Source organism: Anser brachyrhynchus (assembly GCF_964034855.1).
Source record: "Anser brachyrhynchus genome assembly, chromosome: 14".
NCBI lineage: Eukaryota > Metazoa > Chordata > Aves > Anseriformes > Anatidae > Anser > Anser brachyrhynchus.
The window spans coordinates 2,662,321-2,690,299 of record NC_137709.1 but is presented as its reverse complement, the minus strand read 5'-3'; the positions used below and the strand labels follow the sequence as shown (position 1 = coordinate 2,690,299).

The following is a 27,979-nucleotide window of genomic DNA, read 5'->3' as shown; positions in this document are numbered from 1 at the left end:
TGTGAAGTAGATCTTAATCCATCTCTGAGAAGTGTTTTTAGTTTTTTTGCAGCAGCATTTATAATGATTGAATGTGTAGCTAGAGAGGACATCTTTCTGTAGCAATGAACAAAAATAAGAATAACTTTTCAGCATTACCGTATATCAATAGCCAATTATTTTTGTATGGATGGGTTCTGGTTGGCTGCTAATGGACTGACAATGAGATAAGTCTTCCAGGAGAGAAACCATCATTTTAAAGATAGAGTGGCTGGCCTTTTAATTTTAAGGTATTACCAAAATCACACCTTTCACCTTTAAAAATTGTAAATGATCACAGTCCTCTTCTAAATCATTTCCTTGCTTTTTGAACTGAGCCCGGCTAATGCTTTGCAAGAGTTTGTCTTTCCGGGCAGCGACGGTGCCATTTACATTTCTTAATTTTTCTTGAAGAACGTCATCCTCCTTGCTTGCACTCTGCCTCCCAGCCTGCTTCCTGGCCATCTGTCTGCAGAGGGGGTTTAAGGAACCTGTCGCCAAGTCCCCCTCGCTCCCGTCTATTTCTTGAACTCCACGTACCACACAGATATGTGCTGGCGTAAAGCGAAACCTATTAAGTGATGAGATAAAACACAAAGGTGCTTCAGAAGACTTCAAATGTTTCAAACGAGGCAGACTCACGTTTCTCGCTGGTTTTTCTTCAGCTTTGGTGCGCTTTCTTTCATCTCCACGCGCTTCATTCCCCTGCCCCTGCCCGTCGGACCCGGGGCGTTTTGGCGAGGAGGATGAGCGGCCCCCTCCCTCCGCCCGGCCGCCCACTCACCTGCTGCAAGCCCGAGCCCTCTCAGCCCACTAAAGCTCATCATTTTACCGTTACTCTTAAAAACAAGTTGAAAAAAAAAGATCGCCATATGCTTCAGAATACGCACCACGACTTCGCTGTGACATGACTGCACTTACAAATAGCCAAGGAGCTTGGAAAAAAAAGCTAAATGCCTTGTTATCCACCGTGCCCGTGGATCAAAGTGCTTTTTTGTCTTCAGATAAACACCGTCCACTGGCTTTGATGCTGTGCATCTGGGTGAGGACAGCAACAAAATACTGAGAGATGGGAAAGCAGAGGAATACAGGTGCCGCTCCGAAGCCCCGAGCTGGGTCGCTGGCTGGGGGTCCTGCTCCCCTGGCTGTGGGAATCACAGCCACCAGCCTTCTGCGCTCTACTTCACGGGGCTGGAAATGGAGGGGGGTGCTGGAAGCTGCCACTACTTCAGCTCAGGTATCTGAGGTTATTTACTCGACCCGTTCGCGTGTCCCATACAGAGCAGCCAGCCTGCTGCACTGACAGCTCCTAGGAGTTCAGAAACGTGCCTGGAGTCCCTGTGACATTTGATATTCCAAACTTTGCCCGGTAGCTGATGGTTCCTTCCTCCAAGTGACATATTGATTGTGGGTACACGTAGGGCGAGTATGATTGTGTTCAGTATTTTGAGCTCATCATCTGTTATCCCATTCGCATTGTCATCCCGGACCCAGACAGTATCAAATTGGAAGCAGTAGTGTAGAAAATTACGAACAAATCAAAAAAGACTACAGCTGTGAAATGAATCAAAGCACTGCTTCTACATTTAGTATTTCCTTTGGTATAAAACATCTTTTACGATTTATTTTTTTATTATCCTGGGCTGACAGCTACGGAGGCAGGGACCAAGCGCTGCGCGTACCACCGGGGCCAGGTGGGTCACTGCTGTGCCAGCATCCAGAGGCATTTACCCAACAGAGCAATAATTTGCTAAAACATGATTGAGGCAGAGAAGACTGGGTCACCAAGGGCAGCACCTCTCTAGATCTGAGCCTTGACCCACTTTGACCACCTGAAGGACATGCCTCTGGTGTGCAGGCTCCTCCACGGCTGTCCTGGTTGTAGCACACCAGGAGAACGGCGCCCACAAAATCCTGCCCGGTTTCAGCTCTTGACCTTGGTCCTCTCCATCTGCTGCATCTTGCGTGGTTAGAAAGGTTCAAGTCTGAGCTCCATGTCAGCTTTTCAGAGCAGCCTCTCGGTGCGCTAACGCTGTACCGTGAGAGCAGGCTTTAAATATGTGTGTGTTTGTATGAAGATGACCGCATTAAATTTAAGCAGAAATAAATGGTAATTTAACTGGCATGGATACACAAGGCTGACATAATCTCTAAAGGTTTGAGGCTGCTATTAAATTTGTTCCTCCTTATTAATTTGTGACCAAGAAGATAATGAAAAACTGGCAACTCTGAAGTTGATATAAAAAGTAAGAGATATACAGTTGGCATGGAGAATTTTATGTGCTGTCAAAGTGAAAAGGCTTTGCTAAATGTATGTAGGCAAAGATACACACTGCCATCTTAATGAGCAATTAAAAGATGGACTCGTAATAATTGAATCGTGACTCTTGTCACATTTGTATTTGTCTAATATCCCTAGTTTGGGTTGAATCTGGTTTTGAGTTCCTAGTTTAATCAGGTCTGATTTAGGCTTTTGGTTCAAATAACAAAAAGTGATGAGCATGAATCTTGTTGTCCTATTACTCCCTCAGCTTCTTGTTCCCGATGAATACAATGTTCTTTTAAAACCTCATGTTTAATTACTGCATTTAAACAGCAGGATCGGACACAGAGGTGGGGAGTTGTTCAAAGTTTGAGTTTTCAAAGAGAAAATCGCATCTTCCTTTCTGCAGATCACTTGCTGGATTTTGGAAGTACTTCAGATGGATACCAGTTAATTCCTTTGCTGGTAAAATCAGGGAGCCTTGGCTACGCTCATTGCTCTGTTTCTTTTTGCCTTTTTGTTGTTGTTGTTGTTTGATTTTTAATTTTTTTTAAGCCCAATAAGAGAGGACCATCTGTTCTTCAAAACTCTTTCCCTTAAGCTAACTGCAGTGGTCATTCCTGCACGCTATCGAATCGTCAGTGGCACGGGGCTCTGTGCTGCCAATCTGCCGTTCAGAATTTCTCATCAGACTCTTGAAGCCGCATCAGTCAGAGCTGACAACAGTTTGCACATTTCCAGCTCCTCTCACTCAGATACACGAGACCAAGACTGGCCCAGGTGCCTCCATTTCACAGTCCCTGTTTTTGCCCAAGTCCTATTAAATGTATCGCCACTTGCAGCTTCAACTCCCCTACACTTGCAGAGTGCTTTCGCTTGCTTTATCGTTGTCTGGTTTTTATATTTTTTAACCTACGTGTGTGTGGGGGGAGAGTGCTTAATTCTCATTCCAGTGGGCTGTCCTGCCTTTTTATGAAAAAATAATTGCAAACTCCTTTCTCTGAATAGGAATCCTCCCCTCCTAAGTCTGTCTTTAAAACCATCTATTTTTTCTTATCCTTCTAGCTCCAGTCACTGGTTTTTGGGCCTCTCCAATTCCCAGTTCAAAGGAAAGCAACAATTATTTTGCTTCAAACTCATCCAGCCCTGAAGATGAAGAATTTATCAGCTTTGCCCTGCTCTGTAGCAGAGCTGCTGGCTCTGCCCAGGCTTTGCAGCCAGGCGGACAGCAGACGCCCCCTCAGCAAAGCTCCCACCGCTCTGGGGATGCGCAGAGACGTCCCAGGGGCTTTTAAAAGGTGCCATCTGTGAGGACAAGCACATCTTCCTCAGCCGAGGATTGCCTCCCGCAGCTTAACTAGCCTCAAATTGCAGGCGTTTGAAAAGGAAAGGGACGGAGCTGGCTGGAGGACGGGGGTGCGAGGCAGGGTGCTTGGGTTTATAAATGGTTTCAGGCGGTGGGAGAAACTGGAAAGATTTGGAACCAGAATGTCAGAGAATTGGGAAGGAGCCCAGCGCGTAAGAGAAGTCATCAAAAATGGCTGTTGGTACCTGGCTGTGCACCTGTAACGTCAGGGAGGGGAGTCTGGGCTCCTCGGGGAGCTGGGTTAGGGACACGGTCACCCGGAATTGATGGAGGAGCAGACAGGCACTTCGCGTGAGCCGGATTGCCCAATCCATCACCTGCCCGGGGCAAATCCGCTCCTTGTTTAGCTGTCTAAAGCAAGGGGCTTGGGTTTGGATGGGGTAAAATAGGAGGGACTGGCTTTCCCCGGGGCAGGACGGGGGAGAGCTGCGTACGTGATGCGGGGCCTGGGTAGCACCCATGCTCGGGGCCAGGTGGGGTGTGCTTGGCCTGGTTTAGGGTGGCTTTCTCCAGCCCCCTGCTCCTCGAGAAGCCGAGCTGTGTGGAAGGAGGAGGGGGACCACCTCTGGGGGGGAAAAAACGAGCTTGATACTGCAATTCCCCAGTAATTCCAAGGGAATACCTTTCTGCCCCAAATTCAGCTTGCGTGGCCGAATTTCATTCTGGATGCTTCAGCTTTTGGGGGGTGGGTGGGAAAAAAAAACGGGGTGGCACAGGCAGGGGCCTGGGGTCTGGGGACTCGGCGCTGCCTCGCCGCGCTCTCGTTCATCTCAGCCCCAGGGGCCACGTGGAGACGCAGCAGGCACGGGCTGTGCATTTAAAACCGCACCAGAATTATGTAAAATGAGCAAAATGTGCCAACTGCTACAAGCGTGTCGCAGCCAGCGTCACCCCAGCAAGCTGTCCGGGGTGAGGAAGCCTGACTTCCTCCCCACCCCGCGTCCTCAGGCGTGTGCGGATATAAATAAACAGGGGCTGCGTGGATGCCTCACGTGTCTCCTGATACATCTCATGTTCATGTCCGACTTTAAGAGAAACAGAGAAATGACTAAATACCTCAAACTGACAACACAGACAGTCTGAAAGATATTTTCACAGAATAAATGATGTGGGTAAGTGGTTAGACTTTTCTTTCTTTCCTTCAGGAAACGGGAAGGAGTTGTCTCCACTGATATTATTTCTGTTTGCTGATTTTTTTTTCCCTCTCCCGCAGGAAAGAGAAAAAGATCTCACTGAAGATACCGTTTTTTCTCTGATTAGATTTCAGTTTTATTTTTTTTTAAACCCCGGACCTCTTAAGCCTATAGGCCAGGTATGAAATATGCACTCGCTGGTTCCTGTAGAACACTCTACAAGGACCCACTTTGTAGTGCCCATGCACAATTCACTGTGGATGCTCCCAATCGCGTTTGTGATTTATCTGTTTTTAATCCAAATCGTAAATCAGCAATTTCAGATCATTCTTGTTAGGAAGAAGGAAATCAGAGCAAACAAGAGTCCCTACAAGTCATCAAGTCATTAAATAAACTCTTTTTTTTTTTTTTGGTAAATGCTGAAGATATTTCGGAGGTGCAACGTTTAGCTGGCCAGACCTAAAAGTGTGAAAAATCCCAGAAAGCGCACCTTGCTTGGTATCTCCTGCGGAGAACAACACTACTAATAATGAACAAGCCTACTCTCATGGAAGAGCCTCTTCCTACAAGCTCACGGCTAATTTTGTGACCTGATGTGATAACAAGCAGATTGTCTTCCAGCCTAGAGCTGGTTTCTGGGAGCTGCCCGTGTCTTCTTAAAGAGCTGTGCAGGGGGGTCCTGTCCCTCGCACGCTGAAGCCAATGACAAATGCAATTTAATTCACTAGGATCCAGCTGTAGGGCTCTGTATCGGAAGGAACACCGAGAGCGACATGTTTTAAGAGGTCTTTTAGACTTCTGTTAGTAACTGTGGGCACCCGCTGCTTCGCGGTGGATCCGGCTCGTGCCTAATTCCCCTTTGAAACCCAGCACCCCAACCCCCTTTACAGCCCCACTCCTCCCCCGTAAACACTCAACGCCTTCTAAAAAAGAAATGAGCAATGATTATATCGATCCTTTTTCTTTTTTTTTTAACAGATGCGACGGCGAAGAGAACGAATGTTAACGTTTGCCTTCCCGCATGGCCACGGCTACCCGGCACTGGAAGCAGCCCCCGGCCGCGCCGCGTGTCCCACCGCCAGCTGCCGGTGGTCCCGGTGTCCCAACGCGGGGCTGGGGGGCCCCAAAGGGACCCCCCCCGTCCCCTCGAGGCCCCAAAGGGACCCCCCCCCGTCCCCTCGAGGCCCCAAAGGGACCCCCCCCCGTCCCCTCGAGGCCCCAAAGGGACCCCCCCGTCCCCTCGAGGTTTGCCCTGGTGCCCCCGGGGGACTTCTCCCCCGTCCCCCCGGGGCTGGCTGCCCACGACGGGAGGGCGCGACACGGGGGCGCCTGGGGGTAGCGTGGAAATCTGGGGGGGGGCGCACCCCCCCCCCCCCCCGCCCCTCTCCCAACCCCCGTGCCCCGAGGGGGCGGCCCTGCTGCCCCTTCCCAACCCCCCCCTCCCCCTGAGCCGCGCCGTGAGGGCTCCGCTTCCTCGCCTCAGGGCTCCGAGCCCCGACGGCGCGGCCCCCCCCCCCCCCCCCCCCCCCCCCCGCCCCGCTGCCCCGAGGGGGCGGTCCCGGCGCCCCGCACAGGTGCCGGCGATTGGGTGGAATATGCAAATGCGGCCGTGACGTCAGGCGGCTCCGGACCCGGAGAGCAGAAATAGGGCCGGCGCGGCCCCCCCCCCGCCTCCGCGGCCGCCGCCGCTCCCGTCCCGGCCCGAGCCGTCCCGCGGCCCCCGGCCCCGCCGCACCCCTTCGGCCGCTCCGTCCCGCCCGGCGCCGCGCCCCAGGTGAGTGCGCGCCTCGGGGCCGCGCCCGGAGCGCCCCCCGCGTCCCCGTGGGTACCCGGCGGAGAGCTGCCGGGGGAAAGGGGTGTGTGTTTTTTTTTTTTTTGGGGGGGGGGGGAGACCCGCCTGGCGGAGCGCTGCGAGGGGGTTTGGGGGGGGGGGGGGACACCCCGCTGTGGGAGCCTTCCCGCTGCCGGCTCCGCGGGGATGCTGCCGGGGATGCTCCGGCGATGCTGCCGGTCCGCGCAGAGCCCGCGGGAAGGGCGTAGGAACAGGTGGGCACCCTCGGAGGGGGTCACCCCACTCCCCCCCCCCTTTTTCCTTCTCCCCCTTCCCGCCCCGACTTCCCCAGCTCGGGGACGAAGAGGTGAGAACGGCTCCCTCCCGGCAGGGTGGGCTGCGCTGGGGCCGGCCCCCCACCCGCCCAGCCGAGCCGGGGCAGGCGATGCTCCTGTTCCTGCTCCTGCTGCCGTCGGGGGGGGGCTCGGGGCCGGCCCCCGCGTCCCGCCGCGGTCGCGAGTGGGGCCGGCGCTTCCCCCCGCGGCCCCTGGGTGGCGCCGTGGGGCCGGCGGCAGCCCCCGGAGCGCCCCGACGGGGCCCGAGCCCTGGGGTGCTCGGGGGGGGCTGGGGGCCCTGCTGCCTCCGCGGGCTCTGCTGGCGGCGGAGAGCGATCGGAGTTTGTTTATTCGTGGTAATCCTGGGCTGCCCGGCCGGCTCGAGCTGCCTGGGGTGCTTCTGAGCGGTGGGACCCAGCGGCTGGGGGGTGGTGGGGAGCACCGGGTGCCCCGCCGCGGCGGTGCGGAGCTTCCCTGAGCGTGAGCCAAGCTGCGGCTGAAACGCACCGAAGCGTGGCAGAGGCAGCCTGGCAAGCAAGGGTTAAAATCTGCCAGATTTAAGGCCCTTCGTTCCAACCGGACCGATGTTCTCAATTTATTTCTTTCTTTATTTTTTTTTCTGGGAACATCGAAGTGTCTTGAATTTAAAGTGAAATATTCTTTGAGATACTCCGAAGCGTGCTTTTATGCAAGCGAAACGCCTGGTTTGTAGCTAAACGTCGCCGCTGATTCCAGCGAGTTCCTAATGCATCAAAACTTTACGTAGCTGAGATGCTGCGGATAGCTGACGGAAAGCGTTGTTTGCCTTTATTATGTCATGCTGAAAGGTCATCTTGGAAAGGTTCTTTTCCTAAATTTGTAGCCTTTATAGCACTTGACAAGAAGTTATGGACATGAAAATTATTTCGCAGGCCACAGAAATACTGTTTAGATAAGGCTGAAGCAATTGGAACAGGCAGTGGCAGAGGAACTGAGGACCAGATCCTTATCTTGTGCTAGCAGAGCCAATTTATAGAGGTAATGGTGTGGTCCAAATGCCTTTTTTTTTTTATTTTTTATTTTTTTGCTTATAGCAACAGCCATAACTTCAGGTAATTAAGTTGAACCTTTCTTTCTAATGTGGAGCTTGTTGGAAATTATTAAAAGCTATTGCGAACTATTAATTTTTCGGCACTAAAATTCAAGCTGCAATTTAAGTAGCCCTGAAAACAAAACCAATAACTGGTTTTGGCAAATTGCTTAATATTATTACGGTCACCCTAATTGAATTCTAAAAGCTGCTGTGTTGTGGAGGAAAAAGTTGTGGGCTGCCGGCAGCAATCTGTCTGCCTGCCTACTTGTGCTGTGTGTCACTGAAGTGCTTTAAACAACTTGTGGTGTTCTCCCCGCAAATGGCCAACGTGATTAGTGCCTGCCTTTTCCAAGGTGACCCTTTCTGCTTGAGCAGCTCTAAAACCTGCATCCTAAAGCCTGTGCTGGTACTTCTGGCTTGCATCTGCTTGCCGTTTCTCTTCGTTCAGATGTGTAGCCCCAATTTCTATGTGAGTTGAGGCTCCCCCTGTATATTCGTGCGCACAAACCCATCCGAGCGCAGGATGGGGGCATTCTGTAATTGCCAGTGTTACAACAGCACCTGCGGGGCTTGGCCAAGTAACAGCGCGTAGCATGGTGCTGCTCTGCTGGTGCGAGTGTTTCTTGGCAAAGCTGTGCCAGCTGCAAGGAATGCTGCAGTTCTCTAGTTCAGAGGAAGAAGCCACAAGCTGTAGGTTTACCTCCAGCCTTTGTATAGTATCTCCTATAACATAAGAACCAGGATGGTTTTGGAAGTAATTCCCCTGAAACCAAAGGAGGTGTCACAAAGGGATGTGATGCTTAACTTTGTTTACTGTGTTTGAAACAGGTTTAATTGGAGTGCCTGCATTACAATTACTAGCTTGTGCTTTGCATGGGGGATTAAAATCTGTCTGTTCCCATGTTGCTATGAGCAGGTGGGTGACAGACTCCCCTCTCCACCCTCAGTTCATAGGGGGCTTCTAATGTTTAGCTGCAAACATCGTCCTTCTGTGTGTGTGTGTGTGTGTGCAATGGCTTGTTTTATGCAGGATGTCCATATGCAAGCTGTGATTTATCTGGGCAGCGATGTCCGTATGGGCTCATGTCCTGCACATTGTGCTTTGCTCAAGTGAGGACAGGAAATTGGTGGTGAACTTGGCTGAGTTTATAGTGATCCGTTCAATCTATTTGAATGTTTTGGTTGACTTTGGGGAACTTTGCGCTGCAGACCAGTAGCTGTGCTGCATGGTGCAGCTGCAGACCTGATCTTGCCAGGAGTCTTCTGCTTAGCTCAGGCAGATGTGCTGCGGCTCAGTCGGGGTGAGGGCATGCTGGGGCACGGTTTGGGGCACCAAGCAGCATGGACGTGCTACGTGACTTCAGAGTTAACTCTTGCTTGATATTTATAGCGTGCATTTGTTGCTTGGTTTAGGCTGTTCAGATCATAATGTATATTGCTGTGTCCTTCTCTTCTTGTGAGTGAGACCAATTAACGTACTGTCAGTCAGTGTGCAATAAAAATAAGTAATTCCTAAACTGAGAGGAGGATGTTCTACCAGTTCCATTTATAAAACAAGCAGTTTCTAGCATGCAGATGCTGCCCTTTCAGTTTCATCAGTGTTATAGGCATCTTAATCCAAACACCATCATGTTTTCTAGTGGTTGTCTACTAAATATACACGAAACTGGCTGGTCCCCTCTTTGGGTCTAGGATTGTGATTTCAAGCAGCGTACGAGTGAGAGGTCTCTAGAACTGCAAAGTGAAACAGTATTTGCTGTGGTGGTATCAACAGAGCATACAAAATACCTCTATAAAACGTGAGAAATAGTATTGCTCTGCGAGAGCAATTCATAATGTAACAATGTACTTGTCGCTTATTGATATAGTGACTTTGGTTTATTAAACATTTATTTGTAGCCCCAGTAACATTACATCTGAGGTTTCTAATTGGAATTTAGAGAGCCTAATAAATTTTGATTTCATCCTGAGTGCTCTCAGTTCAGGGTGTTTACATTAGTGCTGAGAAAAAGCAATGCCTTAATTCCGCGGGCGAGCGGTGTGCGGTGACTGTCGGCTGTGTCGTTTTATTGACAGTATGTCTCTGGGCAGACAAAATAGTTGAGACCAAAGCAGTGCTGGTGTGAATAGTTATGGTCCCAAATTAATAGGGATGCGCTAAGCCTTGGATACACCCTGCAGCAAATACACGATATGAAAACGCTAAAATGAGTCCTGTCAAGGTTTGTCATAGGGGCTTAATTTTGCCATTAGCGGGTAACATGTCTCGTTAATGTGTATCGCTCAAACCAAGCAGCAGCCTGTCACTTGCATGTTGTAGCAATGCTGTCTCTTGCTTCGTTAAGTGGTCATTATGCTTTATTGTGAGTCTGCCTTAGCACCTTCTGCGGCTGCTGTGAAAGGCTGAAACTTCTCTCAGCTGCTGTGGAAATGGAGCCAGGCTTGAAGACCCCTTTGGTATCTTCATTATGAGAAGTAACAGCACAACCTGGTGTCCTGTCCCCAAAAAGGGCAGATGAAGTACAGAGCTCTCAGGTTCAGCTGTACTTTTGGAGCCCAATGTCCCTTAAAATGCTCTTGGCTGATCTTCAGGGCGTTAGCTCAGGGTTACGCACGTACACACAACATGCGGCAGTTCCACCTGACAACACTTGGAGTAGCTTGCACTTGTAGTATTTCCAAATTCATTTTAAAAAAAAAAGAGACAAGAACATCTCTCAAAGGGAATGCTGCCGTGGTGGAAATCCTTGCTTTTATCTCCCCGGTTCCCTGCTGCTGCAGAGCCAGGGCAGGGAGATGGTGCTGGTGAGCAGGATGAGCCTGAGGGGGCTTAGAAATGGCCTGGCTGGGACAGAGGCAAATTAGTGGAGAAAGCACAGCCCCAGGAGAGGCTCGCCTAGATCATGGCTGGAGAAATGCTTCAGACCTCCTGGGTACAGAGTTTGCTTCAGGTCTTGTGGGTTGTATTGGGTTCAGCGGCCATCTGGGCAGGTCTCTTGTGTGACCAGGAGTGACAGGCCCCGTGTTCCGGGTGTCGCTGTGACACCCCGGGCTCGCTGCTGGCCCCTGCGAGGCTGCGAGCTCAGCCTCCGGCAGCGCAGTGGCTGAATGTGCTCGAGGCAGGTGTCGTCCTCCGAGTCCGAGAGGAATAACAACATCTTCTGGCACACTGCTGTAAGCCTCCGGTGATCAAAGAAATGAACAGCGGTGTCTGGTGAGGCTTTTGTGACGATTCGCTGCGGGTAAAAGTGCATGAAGTGGCTGTGAATAACCCGGCGCTGCTTGGCTGCCTGAGGAGGGGTGAAGGCACCTCTGGGTTTCCACAGAACCATAACCTGGTGTGTGGGGCGGCTTGCTCCTGGCCACAGCAGTTAAACTTGGAAATCCCAGTGGTCCAGCTTGGCAGGGGCAGGCTGGGAACAGCGAGCCTGTCGGAGGATAATCTAGGGGTAAATATTTCACCAAGCTCTTACAGTAAGCTTCTGCATGTTACTGGATTTGAGCTGGGTTTTGTTTTTGAGATTGCTTTATGACTGTTCTCTTGTTTTCAACAGACGTGAAATGATGAAGTCAAGAAGCTTTTGGTTATCTCTCGTACTGCTTGGGGTTTTCTCATCTGTCACGAGGGGATGGATGGACTCGGCCGGGAGCAGAAGGCTGTTTTCGGATGCAGGGAGGTTGCACCAAGAGGTACTGTAGATCTGCTGCTGCTACAACTCTTGTCTCTATTTTTGTGCTGTGTTCGGGCTTTTTGTACTGTGAAAACAGAAAACAAGTGGGGGCATATTTACTTACGTATTTGTACTAAACACCTGCTGAGGAGGTCAGCGAAGAAGCAATGATTGTGAAAGGACCATGAAGCACAAGCTCTTACACTTCTTGAGCATATCGCTGTAGTTCCGGGAGGAAAATTGTGCATCTGGCTGTTGTGGAGATGCGGTCTTTGTCCCCCAAAGACTTTATGGTATGCTCTGTCTTAAGGCCACTGGGACCCATTAAGCTAAATTCAATAAGCAGACCCCGTCCTGGCTCTTCACTTGGGTCACTGGATCTTCAGGTGAAGCCTGAAACAGGCCATTTGCTAAGCATACCTGAGCCATAGGTTGTTCCGGGAGGACCAACAAACTTAGAGCCCATGTCGGCTTCTGAGGGCACATGGTGGCCTTTGGGTGACAGCGGTCCTGATCCCGCCAGAGAGGACCCCGAATGCACAGCCTGACGGGGGGGTTGGGACTTCTGCCTTAGTGCGGGGTGGTGGCGCCTGTCACCTTTCATGCTCTGGGCTTGTGGCAGGTGTAAAGCAACTGAGCCTGTTCACAGTGCTGAAGGTGACAGCATTGGCTTTACTTGTGGTGGCAGGAAAGCCAACGCTGTCAAACATGTGGCTCCTGTTCAGCAGGACTTGGTAATTATTTTAGTGGAGATTTCGAGATTCCGATGTTCTGAGTTCTGCCTCAGGGGTACTTTTACCTTGAGGTATCCCTTCTCCATTCTGTAAAAGTGAAGAAACACAGTCACCCTCACCTCTTCTTGCGCTTTGTTGCTGTGTAGTCAACACACAGTATACAGGCACTCTAATATTAAATTTTTTTGGAATTCCTTGGATCGCTTTAGCTTTTTAAAAATAATTAAATATTTGGCATGGTTTTGTATTTAAAAAAAATAATTCTTCACTAATGCATATTAGTTATGATTTTTGAAAAAGTTATTCTGAAGAATTAAATTCATTACTCAAATGATTTATTTTAATATAAGCTGTAGAACTATTACACTACATGAAAGACATTCATTCATTTGATCTTGCTCTAAAAACCATGAAGTTATTGCACCAATTACTTGATCTTGCTTGAGGTGAAAGGATCTAAGCTAGAAATGCATTTGTTCAGATTTGTACAGAATTTATAACCGGTGTGAATATTAAAACTTTTAACGTACAAAACACAGTTAAAATAGCTTCCAGGCCTGTAAGTTGTAATGCAGATTTTTAATAAAGTAACTGTACAGAAAGCTTGTTCCCCAAGAAAGTGTTTATAAGGTGTAACACCAAAGACCAAAATAAATCTGGAGATCGTGAATGCAGCTGTCAGGTAGGACAGCTAAATTGAGGTAACCGCTGTGTTCTCAAAATGTTTGTTATCTTTCAGAAAATAATTTAACCTTAATACGTTTTCATAAGAAAAAAAATATTCTTTTCTAGTGATATTTGGCTTTGTTCAACTGGGAGTTCATCTTCTGTGCAGTGTAATTGTGGCTGTTCTTCGTTTATGGAGTTGTGGGTTTGGAGCCTGTGCCAGCCAGGGCCTCAGATGCTGCTCTTTATTCATCAGTAATGTTTGTTAGCTACCAAATACATGGCTCCTGATTAATATGTAATTCCATTAACATGCATTTAAATAATTGAATCACAAATAGAAAGCTCGTAGCAATTCACTGAAATTGCTTTAAAAATATGTAAAGAGTTAATTTACAGGTCAAATAATTTGAAGTATGCCCTGATCTAAGATTCCTACAAACTTCATCAAAGCAAAGACTTGGCTATGGGTCACTGACCTTCACTAATACTTGTTCTGATCTACATAGGAACAAGTTTACTGAATCAAAAACATTGCTTAATTTATGTTCAGATTGCTAAATCGATTTCTTCATGGTCTGTGGTAGAATTATTGCAGTTGTGCTTTGCATTTATAAAGGGAAAAATAAGTCTTGAGGCCACAGACTGCAGTACGCAGCCTTTCTGCATGAGGAAGTAACTTCCTAGCACAGCAGTGGTGTCTGTTTTCCTGATGCTCAGCCTTCCACCTCTCAGTTTTATGGGGTGTTCCTGAGAAGAGGCTTGTTTTGTGAAATATTTTTAGTCTTGATTAGAACAGTAATAAACGTGTGTGCAGTCTGGAGTTCCACGGGTATATAACGAATTGAAATGGAAGACCTAATTAAAAAGGAAAATGTTGGTACTAAATTGAAAAGCTGCAACTTGCTTGGTCTATATTAATTTTGGAGAACGTTGCTGTCATTTCACGGTGTGAAACTTCTCAGGCTGGTTCAGGCGGGTGCTGAAAAGTTCTTGAAGCTTCTGGGTGCTGCACATGGAGCACCGTGGAGCAAGGGTGTGCAGCTTTCTAGGGTTGAACCATGATGGACTTAAGTTCTACTGAGTGGAGTATATTCAAAACCACAGATACAGAGAGCTCATGTGCTCTGAGGTGATAGTTACAGAAAAGGCTTTGCCCCTGCATTCAGCATGGCTGGTTTCATGTTAGGTTGGGCATTTTAGGTGGCCATGTTTCACGGACAGCTTTGTTATATTAGAAGGCCTTTGGTTTGCCTTTGAGGCAACAGATGGTACGCTCCGGGGTCACGTCTCCTTTCTGAAATGGAAAGGAATTCTTAAAAATGTAGTTTGTGAGCTTTTGCTACTGTTGGTAGCTGTGGGGAGTCTCCAGTACAAGCACAGGAGAAAAGGCCCAACCTGAACTAACCCTGGAGTTCTGCGTATCGAATCTGAGGCAGAACTTGGTCGGGAGATTCGAATGGAGTGGTTTGTGCTGGGCTGGTGAAGGAGATACATTTTTTTTTTACCAGTATTTGTCTGTCACCTTATCTTGCTTTTGCCTTAAATTGTACCACCAACCTCAAAGTATCATATGCAGCTATGCCAAGTCTTGTTTTTATGCTAATGGATGTAGCAAACATGTTCTTTTTAAGGTGCCGTAACTTTCTTATTGGCATCTGGAAGCTTTCAGCTGTGTAGATTATCTATCGTTTGACTTGTTCATTAGTTATTACTTGCGTAGCACCTGAGCTGCTTAAAATCTCCAAGTAATAAATGTCACCTTCACCTTCAGCATGACTGCAAACAGCTGTGTTGCACCAGCCCTTCTGTGCCATCCTACACAGGATAAACCATCCCTCTGGAGTCCACTCACAGCCTGAACTGCGCTTCTCTAGGAGTATCAATTATTCCCGAAATTTCTAATTATCTGCAGATTCTTCAATGTTGTTTCACTTAATGCCGCAGCTGAAGACCACAGTTGATGATTCCAAGCAGCAGGGGAGCAATGGGGATGGTTTTGTGCTGCTTCCCCTGGCAAAGTTGTATTTCCTGATCTGACTACGAAGGCACTGCTTTGGGAGGCAAGCTACAAAACTGCAAAGGCTTTTGATAAAAGCTTTTGCTTATAATTCAAATAGAGGCATAATTCCAGAGCGTGAGCTTGGAATAAGACAGGCACAGTGTATCAATTTTATATGCAGTTGAAGATCTAATATCCTGGTATTTATTTTAAGAATTATTAGTGGTAATGTATTCTGTTGTGTGTGTGCTCTTGCTGCTTGTAAGTCAGTTTGGAGAAAGGAAGGAAAGAATCAGATTTGAATTAAAATCTATACTGGGCTACAGCCTGCTCCTGCTTTAAACCTTAATGAAGGGAAGGGGAGACAAGGCTTATATTTATTTTTGTATAACTTTTGGGAAATACTGGTAATTCACTCCTTGTTACCTGCATTTGTGGTATCTCTTAAAAGCTGTAATTGCTGCTTGTAGACCATTCTAAATTTTAACTAGTATATTATCCCTTTGGAGATGCAAAACTTTGGTTGTAGGTGCTGCTTATCAGTGTAAATGTAGTTCAAGGTGCACAAGTTCTGTGGGCACAATTTAAAGGTAACTTAAATTAAACTTGCATGAAATCCCTTACAGAACCCAAATCCTGCTTCTTTTAATTTTTAAAACTTCTGGTAGCATGTGGTGTGATACTTCATGGTTGTCTTACATTGCCCAGCCCAGTGGGGGCTATCACCTCTCAACTAATAGCAGCCACAGCCAGCAGCTGACCGCAACTGCAAGTGGTTTCTCAGGTGCTAATGACCTTGAATTTTGGTGCTGGAGGTTGCCAGGGTTGGGTGCTGTTCCCTGAGGAGTGGAGGGACTGTGAGGCTCAGGGTGCTTGGCTCAGCTGAGCTGTGGCACGAACTGACTAGCAGGAATCAAATTTTCTGTAAGTTTTTCTCATGTCACAGTTGAGCAACTGTGAAAAATCATATCTAGGTGGGGAAATGCTGATATATTCCTGAAGCAGAGAATTAGATCAGAGTAAAACTTATCTTGCAAATTAAAAAAAAAAGGGCAATTTTAACTCCGCTGTGATGATGTGGATGGTTACGTTTTCTGACATCCTGTTCAGAAGCTAATTAACCTTAAAAGACTAAATATTGACCAATTTTTTTCCAAATGTAGTGTATCCTTCATTCAAAAAAGGGTATAGCAGTGGCTTTTAAAGGAAGGCAGTTCTACTTGAGAATCCTTTCTATCATCAGGCTGGGTATTTCTTACCTTTTTACGTTAGGAAGGATATAGCTGCATATTTGGAATTTTTTTAAACAGGCTTCCCATTAGCTTCCAGATGACAGTGTGGAAATTTATGGAGCTGTACCTGAGCTTCTAATCTGAAGTCCTGAAATAGTGAATAAAATCAGAGAAGCAGCAATTATCTCAATTAGCTACCGTATGTTTGAGCAGATGATACTGTGTGATGTGAGACATCAGATTTTCTCAGTTTATACTAGACAGGACAAATCTAAATTGCCAGCTTCTGTCCTGATACCAAGCTTTCTTTAAACCGTAGTGTATAACTTTTCTTCCTCATGCCTGATTTAAAAAAAAAAAATTCTCTGCCTCATTAGCATCTTTTTTGGGAATATATTGTGTTCATGGCTGTAAACAGAAAAATCCTGATTGTTAAACCAAGCTACATATTAGCCATGACTACTGCATTTGCTGCAATCCGCATGCAGTGCTCCACCTGGCCCTGTGCTGGATGTCAGTGTAATTGTCTTGACCCCTCACTTGAGATAAGAGCATGCTCTGAAGGGGGGAAAAAATCCATGGGATAATACTCTGTTAGTAGGAACAGCCACTTCTTTATTAATTTGCTAAATGAGTTAGGGCTATATATTTAGAAATTGTACAGCCGTTAGGCTGATCCAGAGAGCAGGTCCCTGGAGACTTGCTGTGTGCAGAGGTAATGTCTAATTTTGTGATAGACCCAGCATGAGCCCAGCTGCATGTGCTGAATTGGCTTTATCCTGTGTGAGCACTCCCGAAAGTACCTGGTAAGAGGGCTGCTAGAGTCCAATAATAAGAGATCACTTGCTGATCCGAAGCGTTAGCTATTCTTCTGTATCTTGCATCTCTTCCATTTACTGTGGTAATTGGCTCTGGCAAGGACTGCTACACCAACCTTTGCATATGGTTATTAAAAAACTGAATTACTCCTTGTGACTAAATCACAATCAGTATTAAAGGACAGGTCTGAAAACACAGCAATTCAGGAGATAATATTGCAGTACTTAAGGGCAGTTGGTATCTGTTTGGTACCAGACTCGGTACAAGTCAGACATCAGGCTCATGTGGTCAGAGGCTGCTAATGAGAATAGCAAATGCACAGCCATACAGAAATATCTGTAAATACTGGTGTGTAATTGTACTTAGTGTTGTGGTGGGTCTTCCATTATACAAAAATGGAAAAAAAAAAAAAATAAATTCAGTGGAGGCTGCAGTAAAGTATAACAGAAAGGAAACCTTTGACCATAAAGTGTTTTGGTAGCATTTTGCCTGAGTATGAAAGGTGCTGTGTGCTCCTTGGAAATAATGTGATGCACACCTTTTCCAGGGGGGTCAGGAAATGAGGAGCCTCCTGCTTCAGCAGGAAGAGCAGCATCTTACATGGCCTGGTTTGCCTGCAACAAGGATTTGCAAGGAGAGCATTGCTGTGTTGTACAGCAATATGTTGTGGGGATATAACACTAATATTGATGCATTTTTATACAGAGGTATTCAAAGAATTTATCTACCCTGATACCAAACAGACCCATAAGTGGTTTTGCTGCTTGGATCTGCCACTGATGACTGTCGGTAAATCCACTTGTAGCTCCTTGGTCACCAAGCAGTGTCCTGCTTGGTGTATTGTGTATTCCCTATGTGTAGTTGCATTTAACTCTGCCCAAAAATACCCTTCCACTCTCCCCCAGTGTTTGTTCTGAATGAAATCGGATTCTTCATTCTAGAAGTACCGTCTGTGCACCCATGATTCAGCATTAATCAGGAGCCTATAGCGCAAACGGGCTATTATGTTTTGGCAGGACATCTTGATGCTGTCTTCTGGAAGGCTGCTGTTCCCTTTTAAAAAGGCAGGAAAGGGATTTGTGCAAGGAAGTTGCTGAATTGCATGAGGTTTGTGCAGGTGTTTGTGCAATGCTTCCACGCAGCATCTGGGGGGGAACGAAGTGTGTGATAGTGGGCAGGGAACTGTTTCTGATTAGTTTTTTTGTTCCATCTAACCCATCTAGGATTAATAACTGTACTTGTTACCACTGCATCTGCTCTCATGTGCAGACACAGGTTTGGTTAGTCGTTCAGAGATGTGCTTTTTCAGTAGATAGATGCCTTGTGAACAGCAATGCTGGAGCAAACATACTACATCGATTTCCACATAAGCAATGATTAGGCACCTCAGATACAGAACGGAGGGGCCCTTTGTTCTGCCTTCAATTAACTAACTTTAAAAAGGAGGAAATTAGGAAATAGGTACTGAAACTGAGCCTTGACAAACAAAACTGCTGTATTACATTAAGTGTTACAGTTTTCATGAAGCTTTACAGAAGGAATGAAAAATCGGAGACAATTTTTTTCACTTAAAAACATATGATCTATGCCTTGATAAAATTAGATTTTTAGTTAAAGGAATTTGCAGTCACTAAATGGCGGCCATGAAATAAGTCTCATTTATAACCATCTGCTTTATGGCTTCTGCAGAGAAGTATTCCTCAGGCAATGCATCTGAGAACTTTTAATGTCATTTTTATCAAAATGGTTTGGTTCTCTACTAATGTTATTAAAACCTCTGATTTTTTTTACTTGAGCAGTATCTTACACTTCAAAGAAAGGGCGGCTGCTCCTTTTTGTGGAGATTGCCACTGTCACAGCATGCGTCATGGTGCTGTGCCTGTGGCCAGACGTACCAGCAGTGTGTCTTAGTGGTATATTAGATCATTAATAGAAAGGTCTTACGTTTAGCATGCCCTCAAGGAGGAAAATTAGCATAGCTTCCTTTGTGTTACAAAAAAAAGATTAGGTGGAGGCAAACTAAGAAAATACTGAGCTCTTGCTGTAGTTTCACTTGGAGGGACAGAGGCCTCAGAGTTGTTTCTACCTGGAGCTCGTTTCTTTTTGTGGCCACTTAAATCCTGCCATGGCTGCCAGGTGTTTTTCTCCTTTCCCAGGTTTTTGTGTATGCTTCTGAAATACTGAGTGTTCTCAATGCCGTTGGCCTTTTCTCCATGAAAGGGGATGTTTTGGGGGTGTACCAAGCGCTGACATTCTCTGTGGTAATGAAGTGGTTGCTTGCAGCCTGACCTCGTATTCTCCCATTGTATTGCCATCAAGATTTTTCCTCTGAGTCTTGCATCTGGGTTTTGAGTAATTTGTATTCATTAGAGCTTACAGTTATAAAGAGAAACGGAGTAAAAGAAGGGGAACTTTGAAGACCAACCTTAGTTTTTTTCCTCAGTGTGTATGCAGCTCTTTCATGGAAATACCAAAAGGGTATTTAATACAAGTGAGCTGACACTTGATTTTTTTTTTTAGTGTGTGATTGTCTTTTTTTTCTTTTGATCAGTGTAATAGTTGTAATTAGTTTTAGTGTTTCTAAGCCTTTGAACTGCAGAGTATTCAAGAAGCTTGTTAAAGTGAGGGGCTCCAAGGGAACTTTAAAAGTACTCTTCCCTTTTGCATATATTACACGTACACGGGCTTAATGATATCAGGCTGTATCTGGATTTTTTTATTCTGTGCCCCACCTCTTATACTAATATTTTGAAAAGCTTTGAGAGGTCCCTGGAGTGTAACTGTCTACACAGCTCAGAGCTTTGCTGCCTAAAGAGGATAAATGCTTTGAAGTCTGTACTAATCCTGACTGCCATTTCCTATATTTCTTGAGATCACTGAGGTAGAATCCTATGGGGAATAATAACTTCCTGTTTTTATAAATACCAACTTTTTTTTGTTTATCCCCCTTGGTTGGCTTGGAGGATGGCAAGGAACCTCTTTCTGCCTTCCTGATCCTACTTCTTTTTTTTATAAGAAAACAACTTGTTTTCAAGACAGGAGAGAGCAGCTGCCTCTTCTGTGTATGCACAAATGGTGACAAAATATAAAATTGTCAGCAGGACGGAGCAGAGCAGGCCCAGGAGATGTGTGGTGGGATTTGGCCCAGGGCTGGTGCAGGCCTCGGCTGGGCTGCGCCCGCCTGTGGTGGCCAGGCCGTGAGCTGGGACCGCGCTGGGGTCCTGGAGTGACAAGACAAGGAGCATTTCTGCAGCTAGTAAATGAATAGCTACAGTCGTGGTGTGTGTTCTGTGAGAAATATTGCATCCTGTAGTGAAACGGCTTGTTTTGGTTGAAGTGATGAAGTTTTGGGGAAGCGAGGTCAGCAGTTGTTAGCCGAGCAGGTGCCACTGTTACTTCCATGAGCTGTTTTTCCTTGGTTTATTTCCATCTTCTGCCACTTTGAAAAGCTCTATTTTTATCACGTGCTCCAGTAGCAGATTTCTGGTGTCTGTTACCCCATGGCAAGGCACTAATGCAGAAAGGGGTGTGGGTAGACTTCATGAGATGCACAGCACTTTGTTTTACTTCCCTTTGTCTAAGTGTGGTCTGCAGGGAGTTAGTTTAAGTGAAAACAGAGCACAAATAAAACCATAATAAGCATCAGGTGGGATAAAGCTCAGATGTCTAGGAAGGCCATTTTTTTCCTATCAAAAGCAGGGAAAATTATTTTTATTTCATTCTCAGGTAAATAAACATCCGAGAACAGTGAGCATTAAGGGAATGAAATGAAGTTAAACAAGGCATATCCACGGGAGTAAAAATCTGCATAACAAGTGTTTGGCAGGGAGCTGGAGAGCTTGCTCCTGTTTCCTGTGTCCCTGCTGTAGGGGAGACCATTGGGGAAAAAGTAGCTTTTAAAATCTGGGAGCAGATTACCGAATAAGAGCCAAGCTGTTTCTGAGGTACGTCAAAAGCAGCAAGGATGGTCCTGGGGCCCAGCGTGGAGCTGGGTGGGAAGCAGCTGCTGGCACTGTCTCTGCCATCTCATGGGCATCCCCGGTTCCTTTGGCAGCAGAGACTGTGCTGTTGTCTGCCAGGACGTCTTTGGGGTCTTCCAGCTCCAGGTTTGTGCTCAGTGGGGTTAATCCTGCATGAGTGGGCAGTGTCCAGGTCAGTGTGACTCAGGGCCAGTGGTATGCGGGGATGGTCCTCTAGAGTCCTCTGAGATTCCTCTATCTTCAATACTGGTTGCAAGGAATAACTGGAATGGTAGAAATTATAAGCATTAGTAATTAATCCATAAATAACTTTCCCACTTGGAATTAAATATTTATTCCTTTGGAGTCTCACCCTTAGTGTAAGTAGATAGCGTTGTCTGGGAATGCAATACCCTTTGAGACTCTGAGCAGTGTGTTTTTTAAAGTTTTGTGATTGGAGGTGGTAGTGATGCTTTGGGAGAAACAGAGCAGATAATGTGGTTGTGCAAATATTGAAATGAACCCTCAGAGCATGAGTAGTCTGATTATTCTGAAATTATTCGGGTATTTGCGACAGTCTCTGCTAAAAAGACCCATAACTGCTCCTTCTCCCTCAATCCCAAATCCTTGCTATATTAATAATAAAACCCCTTATAGCTGTTTCCATTTAACAATAGAAAAAAATCCATTTAAAGTAAGATATTACGCTCTACCATGTAACCTGTTGTGGAGTGATGAATCACTTCAGGTGATATATTAATCCATTAAATATTTATGGACAAACTGAAATGTATACTTGTAATTACTCGGTTATTGTGCAGAGCTTCATAGATGCATCTCTGTGACAATGACTAATGCTTTTAGGGGTTTCTGTTCATGCTGCCTTTGAACAATTCTTGTATTTTTTTTTCAAAAAAAAAAACCACAAAAATTCTCTTTTTCGTTATAGGAATCCAGAAGGTTTGAAGTCACAAGAAGAAAAGGTAGGAGAAATTTTTCTTTCGATGTGCTTGTTGGTGTTGAGTATTCTTACAGTGACTTCTTAAAACAAACATGAGTTTACAGACTTGAAAAAGCATACTGCTGCTAGGTTTCAAAGACTGCCTCCTAACACTCACCTGACAGATCTTCGTGTAGCAACTTGTAGATTTATTTCAATGAAAAGTTGCTTTTTCAAAGCAGAATGGCATTACAGTGTTGGGCATGCAAGTCAAAGTTTGGGTTCTGGTGGGATCTAAACTCTAACCCTAGAGCATTTTGGGGAGATAAAGGCTGAAGTCTTTCCATGCATCAGTGTGCTGCAAATCCACTGCAAGGTATAGCAGCGTTGAACACAAGTTGTGCAGGTGCTCTGAGCACAGGTCCTGCCCCTGCAAACTTTTGCATTAGTAACTAATTGCTGTTATGAGAGCAGCTTACTGATGGTTCCTGGCAGCTGGGTGAGTATCAGCCATCAAAGAGCTCATTCTGGTTATCATTAATTTTGATTTTGTTTAGCAGATGTTTTCCAGATCATGCAGTTGTTTGCCTCATCTGTCTCAGTATAATGTAAAGAGGTTTTAATTAACCGTTGTTTTATTGTGTAAACAGAAAGGTCAGGTCCACTCGTCCTCTGGGCAAATAATCCCTTGGTTTTTCTGTTTTTTGGCTGTGAACACAGGTCTCCAGGCAGGAGCTCCTCAGCCCAGTGAGGGTGAGACAGCAGGAGGACTTGAACAATTCAAATATATAGCTGTTGCAAATGCAAAATCTGGTTAGCTTAGATTACCAGCATGCACATGTTTGTCCCAACTTCCATTTCTTCTAATGAAGAAATCCCATTTTATCAGAATTCCATCAGTCTTAGACTGAGGAGGGATCATGGGTTGTTAAAGTGGCTCTGAGATGCAGAGAAGCATTTCTTCTTCACAGGTGTCAAGACATTGTTCTAGCTGTGCAGTGTGTGGTGCAATTCATTACTGACATAGAGATTGAGTCCAGTCTTGTGCTGGTGCAAACGGGTTTAATGAAGAAAGCTTTGTTACAGTACTCCAAGTTTAACTTCAGATGTGATTTGGATCTCCATAGCTTACTTCCGAATGAAGGTAACCAGAGTTTCTAAGAATTCAAATAGCAATTTTTGAAAGTAAGACTGAGTTTATGGGTTATGAAGGTGTTTTGAAAATGTTACTTCAGAGCTGTGACTGGATTTTGAGCTCTGTGGCTGAATTTCTGACGCTGAATTTCCAGGCCCAATTAGGTTGATTTCTCATTTTCTTCACAGAATGGGTAAGACTTGACTTCCATTTGGAGAATTTACTGTAACATTTTCCAAACGGAAAACACTTGGGTGAAACCAACCTCCTTTTGCAAAAATGCATTTAATATAATGAATTTTGGTCAGGAGGCTTAGATCCAGGGATGAAGTGGAGAGAAAGTGACAGTAGCCAAGAAGTCAAGACTTAGCTTATAGATAAACTGGGTCGACAGCCTGCAATGCAGTCTGAAAAATCAGGTGTTTGAAGGACTGGAGACTACTTGGAAGTCAAGAAGAAAATGCTAACAAAACATGGTAAATACATGTTGGTTACTAAAAACCTGTGGATTCGCTAAGCTGTCTGTGCACGTTCAGCAAAGACTAAGGATTTCCCTCTGTGGAGCTTGTCCTCAGTAGTTCCTATGAAATAATTCAACAAAAGCCTCCTTCACAAACCTGATGAGTATTAAAATGTTTGCAGAGCAGATATCACGGCGAGAACAAAATATCAGGTGAGTAAAAATGTTTATGCGCACAAAAGGATTTAAATTGTTACATGGCATGATCTTATTTTTTTCTATAGAGTGGTAACTTTTTTATGGATAATGTTTTTTTCCTGAAGAAACCAGAGAAGACTGGAAGAGGTTGAAGGGTGGAGAGTTTCTTTTTGAAGAGGAGGAAGAATATTGTTCCCTGTCCCTGGTGGAAGATTTGACTTTGGAAAAAGTTGAAAAAATGAAACTTAAAAATATCTAACAAACTAACACAAGAGAACATGTAGCAAGCATGCTTTGTTCTCTTTTATCCTGTCGTCATGGGTGAGCAAGAGTAATTAAAATTTTTTGCTGAAGCGAGGGGCAATCCTGGCTTACACTGTCCAGAATTTTTCTTTTTTCTCTTTTGGACAAAAGGTTTGATTTCGTTAGATTGAAGTTTGTTTCTTTCAAAGGAAATAAAGCCTAGATTGTTGAATGGTCCATGTGTAAACACTGACTCACTGTACTTATTTCCTTCAACAAATAGTCCATTTAATTGACACTGATGGTCAGTTGTGCCTGGGCTTACAGGGTTGTGTTTATATTAGATGAAAGAAAGATGTGAAAACACTTAGCTGTGGATGAGCCTAGCTAAACTGGGATGCATTTGGTTTCCAGCGTCAGGACTGCAAATGCTGGAGAAATTTTGAAGCTGCTCCAAAGCCCATTACAGTCGATGAATGGTTTCCTTTGACTTCCGTGGGCGCTAGATGAACAGTAATTACATGATCTTTTAATTGCTGTGGTACAGAGGGGAGATGCCTCCCTGACTGCAGCTGGCAGCCATCTTCCACTGTGATGTATGAAGACTGATTTCTTTCTGAATTTAAGTGGCAATGGCTGCAGAGCTGTTTTGTTCCTGGGCTGCCTAGCTGGTGTTTGAATATTATCCTTTTAGACTAAAGATGCTCTGTGAACTGAAAACAAAACAAAAAAACTCATTCTGGTAGTTGATTAGAAGCTGCAACAATACTTTCCTATATTCAGTTTAATCCCATTAAGTCAAAATTTTGCTTTCAAACATAACCCACTGCAGTTTACATCCGCATTATACTCATGTAATGGAAAACAGAACATGTTATGAGGCACCAGATTTTGTGATGCTGGGTTTAAAAAGAAAAACAAGAAAACAGCATGTGGTAAATAAGCACAGGATTTGAACACCATTTTTTATTACAATTCTAAACTCAAATCAGGGGGCAAGTTAGAGGAGGCAGACCTTTTTTTTCCAACTAACCATTTTTTTCTTATTCTATTTCTATCTAAGTACTTTTCCATTATTTACTCCATATGTTTATACAACCACACCCCGTGCAGTTCTTGCAGTGAGGATGCAGTATTGGCTTGTGTAATGCTCATTTTCTAGATTGTTTTTGTCTCCCTTAATATCTGCTGGCACCCCGGTGAGTGTAGGTTGAGCAGATGAGCTCCCTGTATTGGAGGTGAGTGGGATTTGACCTGCCTGGGTGTGTCTGGGTGTTCAGCTCTCTGGTTTCAGGTGTTAGCATTATTGCTGGTTCCTATATGCAACCTGCATTTAGCACACAGGAAGGGGGAAATGAAATAAAAATATTAACCTGTGTTTTTACATCAGCTGTCCAGGATAGGACAGTGCAGAGGTGCAAGAGAACAGGTTGGACTCAGCAAAACAGGGACAGGGAGTCAGGAAATGCAGCAATTTGTGCTGACTGGGTGGACACAACATGTATTTAGTGGAAAGGGAAGGGAACAGCATGCAGCAGAAAACAGGGAGGCTAAAAAGGCTTACAGCAATTCAGAAGTGCTAGACCAAGCTCCAAAGGGAAAGCCTGTGAGCATTTGGCTTGACAGTGGCAGGACTTCATTTCAAAGAGGGGTGAGTTTTTACTATGTAATGAGTATAGATGAACATATGATGCTCATCTGTTCCTGTAAATTAAGGACCGCAGAATTTATATATGTAAAAGCAGTGTACGTTCATATCAAATTCTACACATCTAGCAGAAGGGGTCTCTGGTGGCTGTCCCGACTCTTTCAAGTACATAAGGACTAATTCTGCAACTTCTGGAGCTGACAAATGCGCCTGCTGCTGTTGGAAGTGCAGGAATAAAAGATGCTCAGTACTAAGAATAAAATGTAGGCAGAGTATAACTGTATGGCTAAGTGTATGGATAGTCACATTAAGTATAGAGGCAGATATTCAGCAGACACAAATGAGCAAAGCCACACAATTTAATGGACCACCAGTGCTTTTTATTAGCTGAGGATCTAGCCGAAACACTTAACTTTTAATTTGTTTTTGTTGCTCACAATCATCCATTCAACAAATTAGTGTCAAAAGTTGCTTTTTAAACCATTCAGCCAAGAAATGTTCAAGCAGATTTCTTCCACTCTGTTTGTCCATATAATCTTAAATGAGTTGCAACTCCGAATTTATTCAGACAGATGACATCAAACTACCATAAAAATACAAACTCTGTTTAGCATTAAAGCGATAAAGCCTTTTCTTTGAAGTGTTCACAAGCTCTGTATTGTGGAAGTCCTATTTGTATTTTTATGTATTTATTAATGACACATGATCCTCATCATTGTAGTGAGTTTACTAATCACGGTGACGAGCAAGAGAACGAGCGCACCCAAGTTGCTGTGGTTTTTATGAAAGCTCTGGAGCTGCATCAATTAGCAGTGGTGGAAGATCCAGCCAACAGCTTAAGAAATATTTCATTGCTTGCCACTCAACGTTGGTTCTTATGCCCTAGATGAAAAACCAACTCATGGTTATAAAGCAGTAATGCCCTTTAGAAATTCTATTGACTTTGTCCTTTTCTTCTGCACATTTCAAATTTCCTCCCCTCCATGGAAGATGAAAGGCTCTCAGAATTTGGCAGGAAGGGCAAGTTTCTCTCCTCAGACCCTTCAGGAACACAATGAAGTGATCAGCTGTAATTACTTTTGTAGTAAATCACCTATTAATTTTCTATGCCATTGTTCTTTTCCTATTGCTAGAGTCCAATAAACTTGTTTTTGTACCTTAACCTCCCCCCACTCCCCCTGCAAATCAGTAACTGACTGTACTGCACTGCTCTTTAGAAACAGCTGTGCTCTTATGGTTGTGGCTGTTGTGCTATCCAAATGACATCCAGATTACATGACATTACACAAATATGCACATTTGTATGTGTATGCTATATGCATATAAAATTGGCATGTTCAGAAACATGCTAGTTTTATCTTTGGGACATGCTTCAGATGTTCAGAGGAAAGGCTATGTTAAAAATACCTATTTTGTAGGATCACAAGTAGGAATAATTTCCTCGTTTATTGTACTGATTTTTAAAATTACTCTTTGCTTTAAGCAAAGATTCATGTCTTCATCCATCTGTTCTTTTAATTTTCATAGAAATTTTTATATGCCCTGAAAAATCGAGAGAATGTTTCCAATGAATGGAAATATGACTGGATAGGGAAATTTAGGTCAACATATTAATGTTAAGCTCCTGTTTTTCTAAGCTCAAACTGTAGTCTCTCAGCATTTTTGTACATTTTGTAACATTGAATCCCACCTGATCCTTCTTCACATACGTGATACCCACTTTTGCAGTGTTGGCAGGGGGATAGGTAGAAATGAGGGTAAAAATCTTTCCAAGGAACTGCTCAAAATATTTTTCAGCTTGGATTTTATTGTAGAGGCAGGCTAATCCAAATCAGGGGTGGAGGGTGGGCAAAGTTGTTCACTCCCACCTATCTACCAGCAATGGTGCTTAATTATAATTTGATATATTTTATTGTTCTAGGTGACAAAAGTTAACAGAGGGAGTAAAACCATGCAGATAAGGAAGAACCCACGGTAATCAACTCATTTGTTGATGTTAGGCGCAGTAAATTAAACAGTAATAGAGATGCTCCTAGGCAGTCTCACCGTGCGGTTAGTACTGTGCACACACAGGGGGCTCTGGACAAGGATGCGTGGCTGCTAGCACAACGAGTGGGGAATTGCAGCTCAGCCAGGGAGCTTGAGTTTTCTCAGCTAAACAGTGCTGATCCTGCTGGTCATGTTTTGCTTCCAAAGTGCTGTTTTTTCATTCACGTGGATTACTTCTGAAAATGTGATTGCAGCTATGGTTTAGCCTAACTTTGCCAGTAGATGTAGGAAACCCACTGCATGCCCAGCTGTCTTACTGCTGGAA

General features: G+C 45.0%; 1 protein-coding gene across 7 annotated transcripts in view; it reads left to right on the top strand.

Annotated features, from left to right (window-relative positions):
- The window catches only part of FSTL4 (follistatin like 4), a 363,109-nt gene that overhangs the window by 143,998 nt on the left and 191,132 nt on the right, over positions 1 to 27,979 (top strand). For 3 of the 7 annotated variants that reach the window (XM_080555475.1, XM_080555473.1, XM_080555474.1), the window contains 2 exons: positions 11,513 to 11,648; positions 21,991 to 22,024. In XM_080555475.1, the coding sequence (XP_080411601.1) occupies positions 11,520 to 11,648; positions 21,991 to 22,024 (163 nt within the window). In that variant the 5' untranslated portion in view covers positions 11,513 to 11,519. The other 4 variants (XM_080555472.1, XM_080555476.1, XM_080555470.1 and 1 more) reach the window with 4 other exon arrangements.